The sequence below is a fragment of the Artemia sp. Qi Xiang Cuo genome, chromosome 3 (genome assembly GCF_049724085.1).
Source record: "Artemia sp. Qi Xiang Cuo chromosome 3, ASM4972408v1, whole genome shotgun sequence".
NCBI lineage: Eukaryota > Metazoa > Arthropoda > Branchiopoda > Anostraca > Artemiidae > Artemia > Artemia sp. Qi Xiang Cuo.
This window is the reverse complement of record NC_142796.1, coordinates 16,974,783-16,997,405: the sequence shown is the minus strand read 5'-3', so window position 1 is coordinate 16,997,405 and position 22,623 is coordinate 16,974,783. Positions and strand designations below refer to the sequence as shown.

Sequence of the window (22,623 nt, the reverse complement as noted above, 5' to 3'; positions counted from 1 at the left end):
TTCCTCTCACAGAGACTAACTGTCTTGGCTTTACTCTAATTAGCCATGGCTTAGCTCTCAAGTCTTCTAGGACTATATATATATATATATATATATATGTTTACATATATAATACCGGCATACTCGTGCCTCACTACCTTCGCTCGAATATTTAGCGTGTTCGGTATTGCAGCAACAGCAACAGCAGCTGATTGTTCGTCAGACATACGAGACAATATATATATATATATATATATATATATATATATATATATATATATATATATATATATATATATATATATATATATATATATATATATATATATATATACATATATATATATATATATATATATATATACATATATATATATATATATATATATATATATACATATATATATATATATATATATATATATATATATATATATATATATATATATATATATATATATATATATATATATATATATATATATATATATATATATATATATATATATATATATATGTATATATATATATATATATATATATATATATATATATATATATATATATATATATATATATATATATATATATATATATATATATATATATATATATATATATATATATATATATATATATATATATATATATATATATATATATATATATATATATATATATATATATATATATATATATATATATATATATATATATATATATATATATATATATATATAATGATAATAATAATAATAATAATCTATTTGGACCCTCTATACATACAAAAAATGCACTTAGACGAGTAGGGAAAAAGAAATATATGGGCACTTATAAGCACCATATAAACGAAATATAAATACTTATCATCACAAACACTAGAAAAGAATACACTAACAATGACTCACAAAACGATTAATACAACCCAACGGAAAATCTACGACAGACTCAGATCGCTGTCTGAATCTCACTTCTAAAACATCCATCTTACCATACATCTCAAAAACACTGTAACGTTTGGAGATATAACTGTTACGAGACCAAATAGAAACACGAAGAAATACTTAAAAAATTTGAAAAAGACAGACTCAATTTTTTGACGTCCAGAAGTGGTAAACTAATTCCATAATGACACCAGAAAAAAATAATGGGGAGCACAAAAGTAGTTATAAAGCTCAACAAGCGTTTTTTTTGTCAAATCGACCTTTCACTCTAGGAAAACGTCCACAGGTATTTCTAAACTTCTCTTTCAACGTATTTACTGTTAATGAGCGTGTTACTCAAATCAAAGGCGTAAGTGTAAGTTTCAGGTAAATAAGTGATGAAGTGGCGGATACTGATTAAGAGTCAACTTGAATTTTGAATCAGTTCGGCGGTTAAAACTAAAAACAAGAAATTCAGTTATACCGTAGCAAGGGACATCCTTATGTCAAACGATCCTGCATATAAGCTGTTCTCAACGGCCTGGAGTTATTACAAATTATCAGACCGCAGAGGAATCAATTGTGCGTTACTGGTGACTCGCGTCATTGGATGACTTGATAAGAAAATGCGGTATTCTACGGGTGGTACAGTGGAAGACACTGTCAAATGTTTCAGGACTTGATAATGAGCCATTTTTTACTTCATAACGCATGGAAATTTGGCTGTTACAAAAATTTTGCACACGGACACGTATCGAAGAGTTTTGGTACCATTGCCCCAGGGAGGCTGAAATGAATGGGTTTACCCCGCTCCTCGAAGGGGGTAGAATAGCTTGGGAGTTAGCATTGATTCAAATGCCTTGGAAGTATTCATCTCAAAAACACATAAAGGTTTCTCTACTCTCTCACGCCCCTCCAAAACATAAACAACTACTTCGTGTATATTTCGAAAATCATAAACCACTCAAAAACCCAACTATCACTTCCACGATCAAAGTTATGTGATTTTTTTAAAGAAAAATGTTTTCAAGTAATTTGTCAATAACTGAACAAGCTTTAAACGCACGATATGAGTCGAAATCTCGAGGGCCCTTATTTTTTTATGGGAAACACGTGACCATACCCTCAGATAGTGCAGTCAGTATGAATTGCTGCGCACTACAAGCTTGGAAAAGTAGCGCCATATGCTCAACTAGTTTTGTACTACCATAAATCAAATGTTCTGATTGGAGTCCTTCAAAACCAGGAGCTTTGCCTTTTTTAAGGAGACGAATTACCGTAAGAACTGACGATGGCGTGATAGAAACAAGATTTCGGCTATGATGTAGTTGAGAAGAATGGTGTAAGAGAATCTGCCGAAAAGTGGTGTCCAGTGGTGGGGGGCTATCAGAGAATAACGAGGAGAAGTGTTTATCCCAGGAAGTTACATCAATAGGGTTAGAACGCGAAAATGACGATGAAGTGAACTTTGATACTTTGCTCCATAGTATCTGCGGATGATTTAGGATATCACGAGATAGAGTAGATACGTGCCTTCTTTTCAAGAACTTTACAGCTTCCCGGGATTCTTTTTTAGTTGATCTGAGGATCCTGAAAATGAAACCAGATCTCGGGCGACTACAATCACCCAATATCTTAAACCCTAGCTTGTGACGGTACTTTGAAAGCTTTAGCTCTCGGTTATCCTCCAGCCCTTTTTCAATGTACAACCCCTAATTCTCTCAGGTGGTACTGCCACTGAGGCGGCTACTTTAATTGAATGAATAATCTCAGCAAGATAACAATCTAGATCAAGGCTGACGCCACTAAGCGTTGTAGAAAGAAGGTGAAAAGGAATTTTGATTTTTGACAGCATAGAATCCAAAACACTTTGATATAGTGATATATCGATATTATCCCAATTCATCTTCCAAAACCACTGAGGCTGTTGACTGATTTGTGGAACAAACAAATTAATACAAAGCTTTAAATGTAAATGGTCACCTGTTAACATATTATCAGAAACGTCAACAATGACGCTCTGGAGTTCCGGGATATTCGAGAGAACAAAATCAAGATCGGAAGTGGAACCAGAATGGTGAACGTAAGAGAAAGATTTGGACTTTGAAATCAAAAATGTTTCGCTTGGCATTGAAGAAAGGAGTAATTGTTTAAAAGGTGGAGCAGCATCTTTGAGGTCTGAGTTGAAGTCACCACATATAACAAGTGATTTATTTAATGACTTAACTTTATGCAATGATTTTGACAGGGACGCACAAGTTGACGCAAATTATTGGCTAGATATAGCAATACGATAATTAGATGGCATACAAACACATACAAAAACAATACTACCTAAATCAACTGCGAGGTATAGATCTCTAGATTCAAAACAACTACACTTAAACTTCTTATTTACAGCAACTAATAAGCCACCAGATGGACCGCCAGTAGTATTTTTAGCAGGTCTAATTAAAAATGATTGGTTAGACGAGACTTCTAGCATCGGAGAACTATCCACATTAAGTAAGTGTTCGGCTAAACATACAATATCATACTTAAATAACATGTTGTCAAGACGTCTTAATTTGCCCCGGGCACCATTAATATTCTGAAAAAATACAGAAACTATTTAACTAGGACTAGAGTCCGTATTAACACACACGGTTTATAGTTTCATTTCTAACATCAGGCCCTCGGACAGGTAGGTGTTTCTTGACTTCTGAGCACAACGGACTGTTGCTTCGGTGACTGCCACCACAGTTGGCACAGGTAAAGGACTGTGCCTGACAACTCCTTTCACGGTTACTATGATTGCGGGCACATTTGCCGCATTTAGTTGGATTAGAACACTCTCTAGCAAAATGACCGAAGTCTTGACAATTGTGACATTGCATCGGTTTCTCGATCGGCAACGTAAATCGAAATAAGCCATATTCAATCTTGATTCCGCGCTTAACAGCACGATTTAATTCATCTCTCGACATGAATTTTAGCTGGACTACGGATGTGTTACCGAATCTGGTTGCACTGTTAACACTGCTAATAAGAATAGGTATTTGTGAAACGTCATAGTCTTGGCCCATCCTTATATTACCGGCATACTCGTGCCTCACTACCTTCGCTCGAATATTAAGCGTGTTCGGTATTGCAGCAACAGCAACAGCCGCTGATTGTTCGTCAGACATACGAACAATATATATATATATATATATATATATATATATATACAACCACAGATCACTGTTCAAAATTTTGTTTACATTTCAATGGAAATCTCAATGTCGTTTGTTATATGCCTATTTATTTATCTGTTTCGAACATCCCATCAACCAGTTTTCTAACATCATTTATAAGTGCTTCATTTTAATAAATGAACAGCTTAAACATTTTAAATGTCCTTAAATTAGAATCAGAGCCTTTGTAAAATCCTGTTTTTTTGTTATTGGACGTTTAACTTTTGCCTTGGGTTGTCTTTTTTCATTAAGAAATATATAACTCCGAACCATTGTTTTTCTAACTGAGGCTGATCTAGTATCAGGTTGTTGACTAACGTCCCTGTAAACTCTAATGTCGTTATTTATAGCTATTTCATTGCTTGGAGCTTTTATAAAGTGCTGAACGTCAATATTTGCCCCGGTTTGTCTTCTGCCATTATGAAATACATATCGCAGAAACTTAATTTTTTTAACAAAGGCATGGTAAGCATTGATGACCTTATCCATGTCAAAATCCCAAAACCAAGTATTATAACAATTATTTTCAATTTTGGCACGTTTTGACTCCGCTGTTGCTTATCTTCTAACCCCATTTTTCTTTCTTCTTTATTTAGGATTTTCATAACTTCAGACGATTTGCCAATGCCCTTTACTTTAGCTGCCCTTATTGGTCTAGTTTTACATGACGGCCTTCGTTGTAGATCTGTTAATTGTTAGGTGGTGGGACAAAAACTTCTTTTTCTTCCAACGAATTATCATTTAAAACACTTGTAAATTTTTGTTTTTGGGTCTCGTCTCATTTGATAGTCAGGTTGTTGATTCTCACCGGTTGTGAATATAATCTGTTCGGAGTATTCTCTTGGTCTTATCACGTTTGATGGTTCAGGTGGTTCCAAAGAATCATCATTCTAATTCTCAAAGATATTTGATTATTCAAGCAAGTCCGATTTCTGGCAACGATTTCTACTAAGTTTCAAACTGTTGTTTTTTTTATGGTTTTTGAATTGTTGTAATTCCTTGTCAAAATAAATACAAATATTGTTGCAATTACCAATTTTTTTGCTCTTTAAGCAATTTAATGTAAACTTTTCCATGCATGAAAATCTTCAATTTTTCCACATAAGCGTGACATCGTCATTGCAGTACTGCAATGATGTATAGAAAAATGACATCACTGACATGAATCTTTTTCCCAAAATTCTAGGGGTTGTTTCCCCCTTTTTTCGACAATAAGGCAAGTTTTCTCGGGCTCGTAACTTTTGATGAGTAAGACTTGATGAAACTTATATATTTAAAACCAGCATAAAAATTCGATTCTTTTGAGGTATCTATTGGTATCAAAATTCCATTTTTTAGAGTTTCGGTTAGTGTTGAGCCGGGTCGCTCTTTACTTACAGTTCGTTACCACGAACTGTTTGAAACCTGGATTATTTTGTATACTGAAATATCCCTTTTTTACTTACTTACTCTTGTATATTGTCTGTCCTAAATCCAAACCATTTTCTTTTGTATTTTAGGCCTCCTCTGGAAGTGAAAAATATCAAACAGAATCTACTGATGAGCTATCTACAGAAGATAAGCAGATTGAAAATGACGGATCTCCTGTTGAATCTACACCCGGAAACTCATCAACTGAAACAATAGCAGTAGAAATGATCGAGACAATACAAGAACCAGATGATGTCACTATAGACAATATTCAGTATACTGACGAAAATTCTTTCGGGGAGGACAGTATACCCTATTTTGGTAATCTCTTTAATATTGACGAGAATGAGACCAATATTGATGAGAATGACATGATGGCCGTCGTAGAGGTTGGCCGACCTATTTTCACAGCCGCATCGTCTGAAAGTGGAAGAAGAAGACCTCCTCTAAGTCAAACTTCAGACTTGGGTAGGACTTCTTCTCAAGAAATAACTGGAATATCTGAGGTATTTTTTCAAGGTGTTAATATCTGAGGTGTCAAATAAGAAAATTATAATTTTACAATAACTTTTACTACTAACAACTCCCCACAGCACCAAATCGCCTGACACCGATACAGCTGTGCGTGCTCCTCCTCCATTCCAATCTATTCAAAGCTCCCCTCTTTACATCCAAGAAGTTCCAATTTCTTTTAAATTGTTTCTTACGACCTCTTCTTATTCCATTCGGGGACGACCTGCTTTTTGTTTGGTCCTATATGGATGGCCGAAAACGATAATCTTTGGCAATGTGTCGTCGTTCAGCCGCAAAACATGTCCTAGCTAACTCAACCCATCTCTCATCATAGCCTTAGAAAGTAGGGTAGAACCACATTTTTCATAAAGCCTGCTCTTTGAAATAGGGTCAGTGAAACTGGTACCCAAAATATTCTGCATATGATTCTTCTGAAAAATATCTAACAAATCTCTCTTCATCTTCCAAAGTACCATGTTTCAGTTCCATACTTGACCACTGTCATTATTGCAGATTCAAGTATTCTGATTTTGGTTCGCAGACTTGTCTTCTATTTCTTCTAAATGTTTTTCAACTTTGCAAAAACCTCATTATCAAACACATGCTTGCACCCTGAACTCTCAAAACCTCCAAAAATTCATTCATTTTGATAACATTTTCATCTAGGACTGTTAAATCATCAGCATAACTTTGTATTTGATTTGCCTCTCAATTACTTGGACTATCTGTCTTGGCTTTTCTCTGTCTACAATTACCCAGCCCAGTCTTGATGCAACCGATTGCCCAAAATACTTGATAAATTCAATTCATCCGTCTTTGTATTTGATTCCGTCTTCTCCAATAGCCTTTGGTGTATTCCTTAGGACAAGTCCATCTAAATGATCCATATAAACGGGGATAGATAGGTAGATAGATAGATAGATAATGTGTTTAAAAGCCAAAGGCCATATACATGAATATTCAATCAACTAGTTTCTTCTCGTTATTTTTTAACTACACAATTTTTCTTAAATTCAAAACTTCTCCAAGGTAGCTGCAAACTGCCCCTATTACGGGTTTTGCCCTCGACTGAAGAGTACCAGGGAGAGAAGGAACGTCCTTTCCAAAAAAAAACTCTCTCTTAGGCTTGAAAGCCCCCGGCACCGTGTGAGAAGACGGTTTATATCTTAAACACCCTGATTACAAAAGGCCAAAGAGTACTCCGAATCTGTTAAACCCCTATTTCTATCAAATATTTTCCAACGATCATACAATGGAAGGCTATTTACTCTGAGCTGGAACCACATCCCAAGGCACTTAGCTGGTAAATTTATCTTGAAATAAATTTCAAGACCAAAAACTAGTTTAATTTCTTTATGGAACCTAAGGCTCTCTGATGACTACAGAAGCGAGCCACAGCTGTACCTCTTGGTATTCTATAATTTTGGTAGCCTGCACCGCTATATCTGTGGGTAGGCCGGTACACCCAATCCTTCATTCCACAGGAAGGATATGCCTACCTTATTTAATATACGCTGCATCTGGAAAGACCACGCTCTTTTCCTCCCTAACTTAACTGATTCTAGATATGCTAGCTTTAGTATTATATCATCCAGCAGCTCTATAGCCTTCCTCTAGAACCAGAACATCTATTCTATATATAGCCCTATTCTATATTTCCTTAGAGAAAATAGCCCTATATCCCCTCTTTCTGGATGCGTGTGAATTGTCTGATGAACTCTGATTACTCTTTTATAATACTAAAGCTGGATACTATCCAGCTACTTGGCAGCTTCGTAACCCCACAACTGTGCTCCATAATGCATTACTGGCAAAACTTTAGTGTTGAATACTTGTTTATGCATTTTACATCGTTAGCACTTATCAAAATTTTATTTTTTAGTATTGCTGATCAGGCAGCTTTTCCTCTCCTTATCATTTGTTTTATATGCTCGGTCCAACTTCCGTTCTCCATCAGAGTTACTCCTAGATAATTGAAACTTGATTTTTGTTGAATTTCCTTTCCTCTACAATGAAACTTATGGCCCCTCTGACAAGTCTTATTGCTCTTTACAATTACCACTAGTTCTGTTCTTTTAACATTTAAAGTATTTTCTTTTCCTAAACATAATCACTTAGAATATATATTAGCATCTGAAGCTTACTGGGGGACTTTAGCTACCAAGACCGAGTCATCCGCAAAAAGCAGTACTGATAAAGCATACGTTCCCAACATCACCGCTGGTGCCCACTTCTTTCTAAAATATTCTACTATATCATTAATATATACACAAAATAATCTGGGAGACAAAGTATTACCTTGGTTGACTCCTCTTTTAAAATCAAACTCTTCTGACAAACCCTTACTTATTACTTAACTATCCCTTTTGTACCTAGATACATATCCCTTACTGTCTTAACATATGTTTTCGGTAGGCCTAGTTTCATTAATACTAGACACAGTAAGACTCGATCAACACTATCGAATGCCCTCTCAAAGTCTAGAAAAGCTACATAAAGTCTATCTTTTCCTCTAGCATATTTCTCTATCATCCCTTTTAGTATTAATGTTCTATCTATCGTTGCATATCCCTCTCAAAATCCTCCCTGCTCCTTCACATCAAACAGTGTTGCAACAGTCAAACAACATCAAACAGTCAAACATCAAAACCTTATTCTCTCTAAAATCTTACTTGCCGTTGAAAATTAGCGGAATTGGACAATAATTGCCATGGCTCCCAGGATCCCCTTTTTTAAAAAGAGGCACTATTAGAGATTTCTTCCATACCGAAGGCCACTGATGAAGAGAAAGAATCTTACTGAACAGTACTAACAACAGGGGTAGGATCCATAATATAAATCTTTTACATACTTTAGTTGGAATGCCATCAATTTCTCGTGACGAGCCCCCTGCAATTTTTTAAAGCACCCTCTAAACTCTCTTTCTGATATATCCTCTAATAATTCACAATCATACTCCTTCATTGGTAAGGACAACCTCTCCATCATCTAATATCTCTCTATCTAATTCTTGTAGATCACTGCAGTTACCTTCTTTTTCCTTGAAATATGCTGGCCATAAACTAGGCTCTGGTGTTTCTTGGCTAGTTAGCCCCCCTGTTTTACCTTCCTCTTTCACCATCCTCCAGAATTCTTTCATTCTACTACCCTTGTATGACGAGACCAATGCCTGCTTTCCACTTATATTCTCTTCTACCTGTTCTAAATTGTTGGAAAAGGTTATCCTTCTTACTTGGGTCATTTTCTAAATTCACTAAATCTAACATATTCTGTAGTTCCATTTTTCTCTTTTGACACTCCTCATCAAAAAACCCTACTTCCTTTTTCCTCTTTTTAACTAATTTTCCTTTACATAAATTATATTATACTAAGTCCCCTAAACCCCCTGCTAACTTATCAACCGAGCACTCTGTCTCCTTTAGCCTCACTAATTCCATCTGAATACTCTCCTGTGAAAATATTTCCACTATTCCTAGGTTTTCCTCAGCACCCCATTCCCTAAAAAGCTGCTTCCTAATCCTCCGGCTTCTATTTCTTTCCTTTTGACCACTTATTGCCTCTATTGTAGCTAGACCTAGTGGATATTTAGCTTCTATCTTAATCCCAACTTCAGTGGCAAATGATCCGAACCAGCCCAGTTCAAAACCACTAGGCATAGCTGCTCCATCCCAAAACAAACATCCAGCAGAGCATAGTCAACCACACTAGGGCGGGCCCCGGAGACGCAAGTAAACTCAACCATTTCCCTATCCTTATCAATGTTCCTATTTCCAATAAATACTCCCATCTCCACACACAGTGTCAGCAGTCTTCGTCCATAAACATTCAACTTCCTTTTAGCGTCCCTGCTGCTCCGTGGCACTCCATAAGCCGGGGGTACTAAATCTGCCTCTCCTTTAGCCACCAAACTACTCAGTTCTCGTTCTGCTCCCGTATATGTATTTAAATCACCAACTAACACAAAATAATCATCTGGGAAATTAGTACGGTACTCCGATAATTCACTTTCTAATATAAACCAAGTATCTTCTGACCTATAAGAACTATTCTGTGGGGGGATATAAAGGGCTCCTAAAAGTAGATTCACTTCTTTAGTAATCACTAATCTAACCCAAATAATGTTCTCTGATTTGCTTGTGAGCCTAGTATATCTTCTAAAAACACTTTCTTTTATAAGCACCAGGACCCCTCCATATGACCGATTGTTTGACGCTAAATCACGCGAAACCTCTAATATATGAAAACCACGAAAAGTTGGTACGTTTGAAGAGGAATGCCAGGTCTCTATTAACACAGATACGTCAAACTGACTTATATCTCATCATAGATGTTCCAGTTTATTCAATATGCCTTGCGTGTTCCACGAAATGAAGCGCAAGATTTGTACATGGCCTGACGCTTCCTATGCTGGTCTGTTTTCATTTTCGGTTCCACTCCACACAAATGGTTCTCGTTCAGTCTCCATTTCACGATGTCTATTCGTTCTACCCCATTCAGATGCTTCTCCCTGCTCACTCTCGTAGTTCAGCCAGTAATAACTTCTAGTCATGACGCGAGGTGGCCCATCCGAGGATGTTCTCGTTTGGAAGGATGGTCCGCCTCGTACGTTGTGATAACCAGCGCGACTTTGGTCGTTCAGGCTTATAATCTCGCTGCTTTTCCTCTTATCTGGCGCTCTGGAACAGTATCACCTATCGAAAGTTTCGGAAACGTCTGCGCGGCTTTCGAAGCTTGGCCGCACCGTGCGGGGTTTAAGTGTTCATTCCGGGCCCCAGAAGGTGCATTGGGTATTGGTTGTTGCTGAACGGCTTTAACCGACTTCAATGTTTTATCCTTTGGATCAAAAACGAGGAGCAAGCTCTCGATGTTTAATTTATCACCTCGTAATTTGACACTTTTACCTTCTTCGATTGCTTTTTTATGATCGGTTGCAGGTGTCCCCATGCCTCGCGCTGAGCTCGTGTGTAGTCGGGAGCTGCGGAAACTCCGAATCTTTTCAACTGCCTGTTTTTTCTTAAAATCCAGTCCCTTGTTTCCGTGTCGTACAACTTGACAATAACGGGGCCCGCTCGAAGCCTGTGCACATCTCTTATCTGTGTCCTTTCGAGCTGAAGGACACGTAGGGTGTTATTCAAGAAAGCCAGAACTTCGTCTTTTAAGCTCCGCAGCGGGGAGCTCCTGCGTGCCAAATCCTAGAGAATAATGTTGGCTCTCTTCAGCTCTGCTTCAAATTCGTTCGCTCTTAGGTTCTAGAGAGCTAACTGCTTTCGGATATTCCTAACCTCCGAGGACAAGGATGCATGCGTAGCACCGTAACCCGAGATAACTTCTTGAACTTTATTCAGCCGCTGCAGAATGGCTGACACGTTCAAGACAAGACCGGGTATTGAATCAAGATTTGGCAACTTCGCATGAATGTCCCTTATAACTTTAGCCAGATTTGCCTGGTTAACTGTCGAAGATTCCTCGGTTAGTTGTTTGTCATTTGACTCCATATTTTCTTGTATTTAGTTTGCCGTATTGTGTATTGTCTCAGTCGATCACTCTCTCATACGATTCTTCTTTCCTAACGCAAAGGTCACTAGCGCGTCAAAACCTTTTCCGTAATCCAAAATCAGTCCACTATCGTTCGGTCATTTCAAAGCAAAATTACTGTCATACCTTGAGGCTATTGCAATAACTATACTCCGTTTGATATTCACTGCTTGAGCGCTGAATGAATACTCTTTTAAACCTCTGCTTACCAAAAAAACACTTAAATCACAATAGACGTGGTAGATCAGAAGGGTATATGTAATAAAACATATGATAAACAATAATTTTCTGGAATGTTTTCTTTAGTTGCGTGAGATCAATACGGGTGAATTAGCTAGGTAAATAAAGTTTTAATAGACTTTCTGAAATTTATAGTGTGTTTGCCCTAGTTATATTTAATTTACCGTATTTTATATTGTCAGAATCGATCACTCTCTCTCTCATACGATTCTTCTTTCCTAACGCAAAAGTCACTAGCGCGTCAAAACCTTTTCCGTAATCCAAAATCAGTCCACTATCGTTCGGTCATTTCAAAGCAAAATTACTGTCATACCTTGATGCTATTGCAATAACCATAATCCGTTTGATGTTCTCTGCTTGAGCGCTGAATGAATATGGATATAACGCAATCCTGCCTAACTCCTTATCCAATACGAAAGCAACTACTAACCTCAATTCCTATTTTAACCTAACCACAGCAATTTTATTATCTTGCATAGCAGTAGTCCCTCTAATGCATTTATATGATATACCATACAAGGACTGAACCTTCACTTAAGTCCTTCTATCAGCTAAATAAAATGCTCGTTCATATTCAATAAAATTGAGGACTAAAAGGGTCTGATGACTCATGGACTTCTCAATTATTAATCTAAGAATAAAAAATAGGTCGACATATCCTATACCCTTCCTAAAACGACTCTGCTCTTCTCTTAAACCCTTATCTATAGCATCTCTAAGTTTAAAAATTATCATCATACAAATGAATTTACTACCTATAGAAACCAGGCTAATGTCTCTATAATTACCACGCTCACTCTTACCACCTTTCTTATAAAGAGGTTTAATTGAAGTTTTCCTAAAATCGCTAGGTACTTTCCCTTTTTAAAAAATCATATTAATAATCCTCAGTAGTTTATCTGTAACTTTACAACCACGATGTTTCAAAAACACTGTCAGCACTTGGGGCCTTATTATTTGTTAATCCTTTTAGTACTGTCATTTATTCTTCCTCAAAAAATATATCTTGCTTCTTATCCGAAGTGTCACAAACTTTTTCATTCCTTATTTTGCTTTGTCAAAAAAACACGCCAACCTACTTGACAGGCAAGAATTTTTACAACATTGTAAGGCAAAGAGAGCTCTTCCGAATTCTCTTCGTTTCTACCTAAATTTAGGTACACAATCAGAAAGGCAATTTAGTGTTATGGTTAGTTTTCAGTCATTGATCGACATTTTAAAAAACCATAAACACGGACGTTTTCCCTTAGTAATGCAATCTAAAAATTTGACATTTTTTATAGTAAAACCTTTTACGGGCAGAGTTTCAGTAGATTTCAAAAATATGTCAAAATTTATTCCGCCACACCTTTTTGTGGCTAGGACTCGCTTATCTGAAAAGTTTGTAAAATTAGAATACCAAATAATCTTTCTTGACTCATCTGAACACTTTAGACTCTAATCTACAGTTCACCTTAGTACCAGAAAATAGTCATAAACTGCCCTTTCTAGAAGTTCTAATTCTCAATAAGTATCTCAGCGTTGAGCTTTCGATTTATAGAAAACCTATACATAGCGATAGGTATTTTCATCTTACTTCCAACCACCCTCTTTGCGTTAAAGAGGAGTAGTTATATCTTTGGTTTATCGTGTGCTACGAATATGCTCAGAAGCTCACATTGTCCCAGAACTGACCAATCTTAAGGACGTTTCATTTTGCAATGGATATCTCATAAATTTTCTTAAATTCATTATAGAAAAAATCAGAAAAAGACGCATCAACTCCGCAACCCTCAACAGATAGCATCCCTTTGATGGGTAATAAGAAATATTTCACTGTTATACCCTATTTTCCTAAATTGAGTGACAAGGTGGAAAAAATTAAAAAAAAAACAAAAAACATAACCTTAATCTCATTTTTAACAATTCAAACAAAATACAGAGCTTTTTCAAGTGCGGCAAGGATAAAACCAGCCTCATTTTGGATAGTGGTGTTTATAGAATCCCCTGTTCTTGGGGTTGTTTCTATATTGGAAGGACCCACCAACAATTGGAAGAGAAGTTATCGGAACACAAATCCTCAATCTACAAGCCCATGAAGCTACGCCAAAGGCCTCAGCCTTTTGATGCCGTTTGACTTAACACGTCTATGACTACACACACGCTTTCTTTGTTTGATGAAAACTCCATTGTTGCCCCCGTTAAAGGTCTCCTGCAAGTCTTCAAGGAGGCAGTTGAAATAAAAAAGTATACCCACCAAAAGGTCACCCTTAATAGAGATTCTGGAGAAATTTTCTGATTCCATATTTTAGAATAAGGTAAAATTCTAGTTTAGCTACTTTTTGCCATTTTGAAAAGGGGTTAGGTTAGGAAAATGAAACTTTCAGGGATGAGTCTACAGACTAGAAGTATGCCCCGGAAGGTATTTTGAAGTACCTACTTCCACTCCTTCTTCCTCTAGAGGGCAGTGACCTTTGATGACCTTTAAAAATCCTTGTGCTATGAAAGTCAAACCTTGCAAAACAGATCTGCTGCTCAAACGAAGTGCAAGAAAACTGGTTTCAGCCTCACAACTTTGCTCAGTCCTGATTTATGAGGTTTCAAAGATCTGCAAACTTATTTCCTAAACTTAGAAAAAAAACATTGATATGGCTTAAAATTATACTCAAATAACAAGAATTGCATTTTCAGGGCTAAAACCAGAGAAGAAGAATCTAATAACTGAAAATTAAGGTAAAATGTTGTTTTGTCAAAGTTTCAATAGGTATAGGTATTTCAATACCTGTCAAGTTGGCAATATTTCTAAGAGTTAGAAATCAGAAGAGGGTTAACATGGAAGATTAGCAATACCTTCCCAGAGTATTTTTTTTGGCCCTGGATTCATTATTGAAAGTTTCATTTTCCTAACCTAACCCCTTTCTAAGATACCAAAAAATAGCTAAACTAGAATTTTACCTAGAATAATTGAACTTTTAGCTCAAAATACAAAAAAAAAAGAAAAATCAGTAACGTGGTTTTGTAGTTGGGGCTTAGAAAAAAAAAATAAAATCAAAGAGTTTCCTTAGGAATCTACAAATTTGATGTTTGAAAAGTTGCAAAGTCGCTGTGAAGAGGTTTGTTTAAAAGTTTCACCCAGGGTATATTACAAGTCAAGAATTATATATAAATATTCCGTAATCTTTTCGTTTTTTGGCTTTTTAGTTGCTGAGATCTCTTGTATCATACGACCTCCCAGGGGAAACTCACATTCATCAAGACTCGGTTTTTACACTTCCTCGTTACATAGCAACATTTGAAGAGGAAAGATGCGCGCTGAAAACAAGAATTGCTGCATACAAGGACAGCGCACAAAATCAAAATCAACTAGTTTATAACCTACAGAAGAAGGTATTGAAATCAGTAATGTTTCCGTAGTATCTTTAAATCTTTAAAGTGCTAAAGACACCAAAATTACCCATCTTATGTCTATTTATACCTGAAATCCGCAATTTTCAGCGATTTTTCTTTTGGTTGCTTCACACCTACGAAGTTTTTAAGGCAGCACTATTTTTTCGTCTTTGTAACCCTTTGATTCTGTTTTACTAATATTATCATTTTTAACAACCGCATTTGGGACATTATCCAAAATTTTAACGACCCTGATAAATCTTAATGACCCCGTCCAAAGAGGATGGGTAACTTACAAGAGTTGGAACTGGTGCTAGTGTCGACTAAAACCCCTCATCGCCATCTAGCGTTTGGTGACACTTGACATTTTTTCATTGTAATAATAAGAATATTTAGTTTAATTTGTGTAGTTGGTAAAATTAGTGTAGTAATAAGTTTCTGATCCCAGTTCCTGACAGAAAAACGATTACAAAACGTAAAATGTCAAGTGTTGTCGAACGCTAGATGTCGTTGATAGTTTTTTTGTGGACAGTTACGGCAGTTTCCACTCTTATGAGTTACCCACGCTCTTCGTACCCCGTATTTAACGATCTACCTCCTCAGCTCTACCTCCTCATTCCCCTTATCACGGGACGCCTCCTCAAGTTTAGTATCTCACCTTAAATAAGTAAAATTTATTTATTGTTTTACTCCGTTAAATTTTTTGATGGTGGGAGGGCAAGAGAGGTCAAGGGGGTATGTGATGCTGGGAGGGCAGGGGGGTTTAGTATTGAATATTGATGGAGAATGGATTTGTTATTTTTATTTATTTTGCTATTGCTATTTTATTTTCAGTTATTTTCATTTTTGTTATTTTGATATATTTATTATTTTAATGTTCTTTTTTCTTTTTTTATTATTATTTGGTTTGATTTAATTAGATAATTAATTTAACAGGTCAGTAGTTACGTGGACTTTCGCAAGACCGCTAACCCTCATAGGTTTTTCTTCAGTGCGAAAGTGTTGTTTATTTTATTTATTATTTGTGGTTGTTAAAATAGAAAAGTTCAAGTTGAAAAAAAATGTTTAAAATGCTAAGATTTTCTTAGCTTCGTTATTTTAACCTAATAACTTACATTTTCGATTACTTGTTTTGATTTGTTTTCTTTATTTTAACTTCTATTTCAATATATGCTTTATGTTTGGATTTTTATATTGCTTGACCTGGAGCGGAATATCGGTTTTATTAGCATGTGGCAGTCTTTGCACAAGATTTATTAAAAAAAAACTTTCCGAAAAAGAAATTTTTCAAGAAAAGTAAAGGCCATATTAAACTTACTTTGATACGTTACTTTGATACTTTCTTTACTTTGATACTTTGTTACGTTGATATTGTTACTTTGATACTAGTTTTGATACTTTAATGAAACTGTGATACTGAAAAAAAAATGAAATGAAACAGGGAATCTTGAAAAACTTGAAATTTTGGCAATAAAAAACGAAGAGAAATTAATTGAAAAAAAAACTTTTCGAAAAAGTAGTTTTTCTAAAAAGAAGTAAAGGCCATATTAAACTTAAGGTCAGCAGAAACAAAAATCTACAATAATTCAAACTCAAATTATTTAACTATGTGTATCTTGAACAGTCTTGAAAAGATATAATAAAATTAAACTAATACGATATATAGTAATATTAATTACTGAAAGCTCATCAGTTCAAGATTTTATTTCACTGTAATTTTCATTTTGTTTTCAATATTGTTACAAGTAAAAGGGAAAAATTAGTAATATAATTCGTTTTCAGTAAAGCCCCAATTACGCAGTAGGCTTTATACTTTCACAGTTAGGGAAGGGGGCATTAGCCGAACTCTTATTTGTAGTGATTTTTTTCATTTAAGCTTTATTTGCATATTCAATTTAAGTTCTACACGTTTTAAGATTTGTTTGTTCGTTTAAATTAGTACCCATTGTATGTTTGTTATGATTGTTTATTTAATTTCTGTTTGCTTTGGGTTTTATTTATTCTTTAATAGTATTTTTTTTTTCGTTTTAAGCTTGATTTGCATGTTCAATTTACGAGTTAATCGTTTTAATATTTATTTATTCATTTATATGGCACCTATTGTATGTTTGTTTGCTATGATTGTTTATTTAATTTCTATTCATTTTCAGTTTCATTTATTCTTTAGTAGTAATTTCTGGTCGTTTCGAGTTTGAATTATTATATATTTTTATTTCTGCTGATCTTAAATTTAATATAGCCTTTACTTTTCTTAGAAAAACTACTTTTTCGGAAAGTTTTTTTTTCAATTAGTTTCTGTTCGTTTTTTATTACCAAAGTTTCAAGTTTTTCAAAATTCCCTGTTTCAAAATCAATTTTTTTTTCAACATCAAAGTTTCATCACAGTATCAAAACTAGTATCAAAGTAACAATATCAAAGTAATAATGTATCAAAGTAAAGAAAGTATCAAAGTAACGTATCAAAGTAAGTTTAATATGGCCTTTACTTTTCTTGAAAAACTTCTTTTTCGGAAAGTTTTTTGTTTAATAAATCTTGCGCAAAAACTGCTACATGCTAACAAAACCGATATTCCGCTCCAGGTCAAGCAATATAAAAATCCAAACATAAAGCATAAATTGAAATAGAAGTTAAAATAAAGAAAACAAGTTAAAACTAGTAATCAAAAATGAAAGTTATTAGGTTAAAATTACGAAGTTAAAAAAGTCTTAGCATTTAAACATTTTTTTCAACTTGAACTTTTTTATTTTAACAACCACAAATAATTAAATAAAATAAACAACGCTTTCGCACTGAAGAAAAACCTTTCTTACTTTTCATGGAAAAACTACTTTTTAGTAATGTTTTTTTTTTAATGAATTCCTCTTAGTTTTTTATAGCCAAAGTTTCAAGTTTTTGAACATTCCAAATTTCAAAATCAAATTTTTATTGTTCAACATCACAGTTTCATCAAAGTATCAAAACTAGTATCAAAGTAACAATATCAAATCAACCAAGTATCAAAGTAAAGAAAGTATCAAAGTAACAATAAGCAACTTGCATAGCTTACAGCCCTTGCCCCTTAAATCTAAGATGCCCCGTAAATCAGTAAATCCAAATATAAAATATCCCCTATGTAAGGGAACTGCATCCCTACCTTACCCTTCCAAAGTTTACGCTGAAGTTTTGAATTTTTTCATCAATGGTTCAAGAACGGATTCTCTAGTGTCAGACGGTAAGAGTGAAATTTTTTTTTTTCAATTAGTTTCTGCTCGTTTTTTATTGCCGATGTTTCAAGTTTTTCAAAATTGCCTATTTCAAAATCAATTTTTTTTTTCAATATCAAAGTTTAATCAAAGTATCAAAACTAGTATCAAAGTAACAATATTAAAGTAACAAAGTATCAAAGTAAACAAAGTATCAAAGTAACGTATCAAAGTAAGTTTAATATGGCCTTTACTTTTCTTGAAAAACTTCTTTTTCGGAAAGTTTTTGTTTAATAAATCTTGCGCAAAGACTGCTACATGCTAACAAAACCGATATTCCGCTCCAGGTCAAGCAATATAAAAATCCAAACATAAAGCATAAATTGAAATAGAAGTTAAAATAAAGAAAACGAGTTAAAACTAGTAATCAAAAATGAAAGTTATTAGGTTAAAATTACGAAGTTAAAAAAGTCTTAGCATTTAAACATTTTTTTCAACTTGAACTTTTTTATTTTAACAACCACAAATAATTAAATAAAATAAACAACGCTTTCGCACTGAAGAAAAACCTTTCTTACTTTTCCTGGAAAAACTACTTTTTCGGAAAGTTTTTTTTTTAATGAATTCCTGTTCGTTTTTGATTGCCAAAATTTCAAGTTTTTCAACATTCCAAATTCCAAAATCAAATTTTTATTGTTCAATAGCAAAGTTTCATCAAAGTATCAAAACTAGTATCAAAGTAACAATATCAAAGTAATAATTTATCAAAGTAAAGAAAGTATCAAATTAACAATAAGCAACTTGCATAGCTTACAGCCCTTGCCCCTTAAATCTAAGATGCCCCGTAAATCAGTAAATCCAAATATAAAATATCCCCTATGTGAGGGAACTGCATTCCTACCTTACCCTTCCAAAGTTTACGCTGAAGTTTTGAATTTTTTCATCAATGGTTCAAGAACGGATTCTCTAGTGTCAGACGGTAAGAGTGAAATTTTTTTTTTTTCAATGCGCCTTGAGGAGATTTTTAATTTTTCATCTATTGCATAATGAAAAACACCTAGAAAGCGTAATTTTCAACTTCGGGATGGGGGACAATAAAATCTAGATGTATGGTTCCAATTGTGCCCCCTCCCAATCCGTGTCCCCTGGCCCTGAGTATGATATCAAAAGAGAATAGAAGCCTTGACAGCAATTGTTGTATTCATATGTATATAGAGATGAATGTCTGGGTAATTAAAGTACTAAGTACACTAATTAAATACTTAAAACTTAAACACCTGAGATAAGACACTTCAAAACGCGAAAAAATGCATTTTGAGTGGTATATATGACGCCAGAAAATATACGCCAGAAAAAGTTTGGCTTTATGAAGTTGAACCAAAACAGTAAAAATGCCAAAGACAAAACAACAAGACAGTGCAACATTAAAGATGTGAATTTTATTTTTCTACAAAGAAAAAACAGTACCTCAGGTCTTTTGAGATTTCTGATTTTTCTACATTATTCTTGTTTTTTAGCTGGTTGAATACAAATCTCGAATTACAGAGCTCGAAACATCCCTGGAAGGTAAAGACGGAAGAAATAAATGCAATGAAGTTCATCAACTTTCTCAGATGCTTGAACAGGAACAGAGTAGGTAAGGCCAGAGCATTAGCTCAAAAATGTTGTTATTTATTTTGACATTGGCACTACAGAGAAACGGAAGAACTACTTGTAAGTATTTTGTGGCTGAAAATCCCTTAGTCTGTTTTGCTGCCTCCAATTTTCATCATTTTCATTATTCACTGGCTCAAAATTTCAAATTAAAAAAAAAAAAACTAAAGAAAGTTCATCGAATCTCTCAGATGCTGAGCAGGAACAGAGTAGTGAAGTCCAGAGCATTAGTTCCAAAACATTTTTATAATTTATTTTGATGTCACCGCTACAGAGAAACGGAAGAAACTACTTGTAAGTATTTTGTGGCTGAAAATCTTTTAGTCCTTTTTGCTGCCTCAATTTTTCATCATTTTCATTACTCACTAGCTAAAAATTTCAAAAAAAAAAGTAAAAAAATCATCAACTTTCTCAGATGCTTGAATAGGAACGAAGTAAGTAAGCGCAGAACATTCTGAGATGCTTGAACAGGAACGGATTAGGTAAGCACAGAACACAGTTCAAAAACTTATTATTTATTTTGATATCGGTGCTTCTGAGAAAGTGAAGGGCTACTTGTAAAAAATTTTGCGGCTGAAAAATTTTTCGTTCCTTTTACTGGCAGAAAATTTTATCATTCACTGGCTCAAAATTTCAATGTTCCGAAAAATCTCAGAGTTCATCAAATTTCTTAGATGCTTGATAAGGAACAGATTAGGTAAGTCCAAAACATTTACTTTGATATCGGTACCACAGAAAAGCAGAGGGACTGCTAGTAAAAATAAGTTTGTGACCAAAAATTCTTATTTCTTTTACTGGCTAAAACTTTAAATAAAAAAAAGTTCGCTTCCTCGGCTGGTTGCCCCTTCCTCATCCCCACCTCCGCCTCTTGATCGTAGAAACTTTGGAGGGTGCCCATTACGTTATAAATTGAGAATTAGTCCTTTTTTATAAATCGAAAGTGATTGGAGACCAACCATCCGCGGGGGGGGGGGGTATTTTATTGGGAGGGGGAGGGGGTGAACGCCTAACATTGTATGACGCAAACACATGCAATTAAAGCGCACTTTTTACCCTCAAAATATAGGAAAGTAACCTTTTTAATTCATAAATTAAATTCTTTTTACCCTCAAAATATAGGAAAGTAACCTTTTTAATTCATAAAATAAATTCGTTCTTTTAATTCATAAATTTAGTAACTGTTCTCTTATCCTTAGCCCAGCTCTTTGTAAAATTAGGGTTCCCAGGGGCGGGGGAGGGTTTTAGTATCACCTTTGGGGGAGGGAAATTATCCCTTTTCTTTGAAAAAATTATTGTAGAAAAAAAAACATTTTACATGTTGCGTGAACAGGCCAGCCAACTAAGGTAAAATAAGCCAAAAATGTCTCGCAAGCATGAAAAATGTAAAAAAAAAGATAATAAAAGAGTTTTTACTTCTGCAACTGAAAATTAATTTTTCTATATCAAATAGACAATACGTGGAAATTAGAGTTCGAAATTTTAAACTACTCTAGAGAAAATGTTATATTCAAATCAGAAACAATTACTACTTATTTTAGGTGTTATTTAATTGTATGTTCTAGATTTTTATAATATTTTTATTGAATGTTAGCTATAATTTTTATTTAAAAAATACCGAAATTATTATATTTCTCGTTATTTGTTTGTTTTGTAACACGTATTGATATGAAGCAACTTTATTTGGATAATTCTCGAATTTTTAAAGTAAAATTTGGGGTATATCTGATGGGTAGTGTCTCTTCTTTTCGTGCGTATATTAATTAAGTGTATTATAGTACATATGCTAAACACTAGGTTCTTGTATATTTAAGTCATAGAGATATCAAACGCAGACATATCAAATTTTTCAAACTTTCAAACAAATACTATATATTCATTGTCGTAGGTGATTTACTATTGAATTTGAACAGATTTACTTGTCATTGTCATTGTCACTATCATCTACATTGTCATTATCAGTGATTTACTATTTAATTTAAACAGATTTACTTTTACTCACATTTTAATTGAAAATTTGGACATACGAAAGTTCTGTGACAAAATGGTACAGAAAAACCTCCCATTTGAGTAGAAACTCTTTCCAAAAAACGTTTGCCTTGATCTTATTGACAGAATTGCCAATAAGCAAGACTTATTTAGTCATATGATCACCTGTGGTGAAGCAACATCCTAAGATCAAGGGAGGATGGATGGATTTCGATCCATGATCTGTGATCAGGGATTTTTGAATAAAATCCTAAGGTCATATCAGGAGTTTGACAATGAGAGCTCTCCTCGACCAAAGAAAGCTAGAAGGAAGAAATCGGAGGTCAAATCAATGCTGATTATTTTTTGACGAAAGGGAAATGGTCGATAAACAGTTTGTTCTTCCATTGTTAACTGTCGGCAACTTTTTTCATAAGACTGTTCTCGAATGGCTCAGTTAAAGGGTCATTCGCGTTAGACCAGACATTGCAGACAAATGGATGGTCCATCATTACAACGCCCCATGCCAAACTGTCCTCTCCATGACAAAATCGTTGACTTTGAAAGGTACTGCAGTGGCTTATTTACCTGACCTCAGTCCTTATGACTTTTAATATTTTCCCTAAACCAAAAAATGCCTT

General features: G+C 34.5%; 1 protein-coding gene across 1 annotated transcript in view; it reads left to right on the top strand.

Moving 5' to 3' along the window:
• The window catches only part of LOC148953810 (uncharacterized), a 273,349-nt gene that overhangs the window by 5,741 nt on the left and 244,985 nt on the right, over positions 1 to 22,623 (top strand). Inside the window, exons 2-4 of the mRNA XM_089085651.1 lie at positions 5,617 to 6,033; positions 14,996 to 15,181; positions 19,882 to 20,000. Of these exons, the coding sequence (XP_088941777.1) occupies positions 5,617 to 6,033; positions 14,996 to 15,181; positions 19,882 to 20,000 (722 nt within the window). The remainder of the gene's footprint in view (positions 1 to 5,616; positions 6,034 to 14,995; positions 15,182 to 19,881; positions 20,001 to 22,623) is intronic.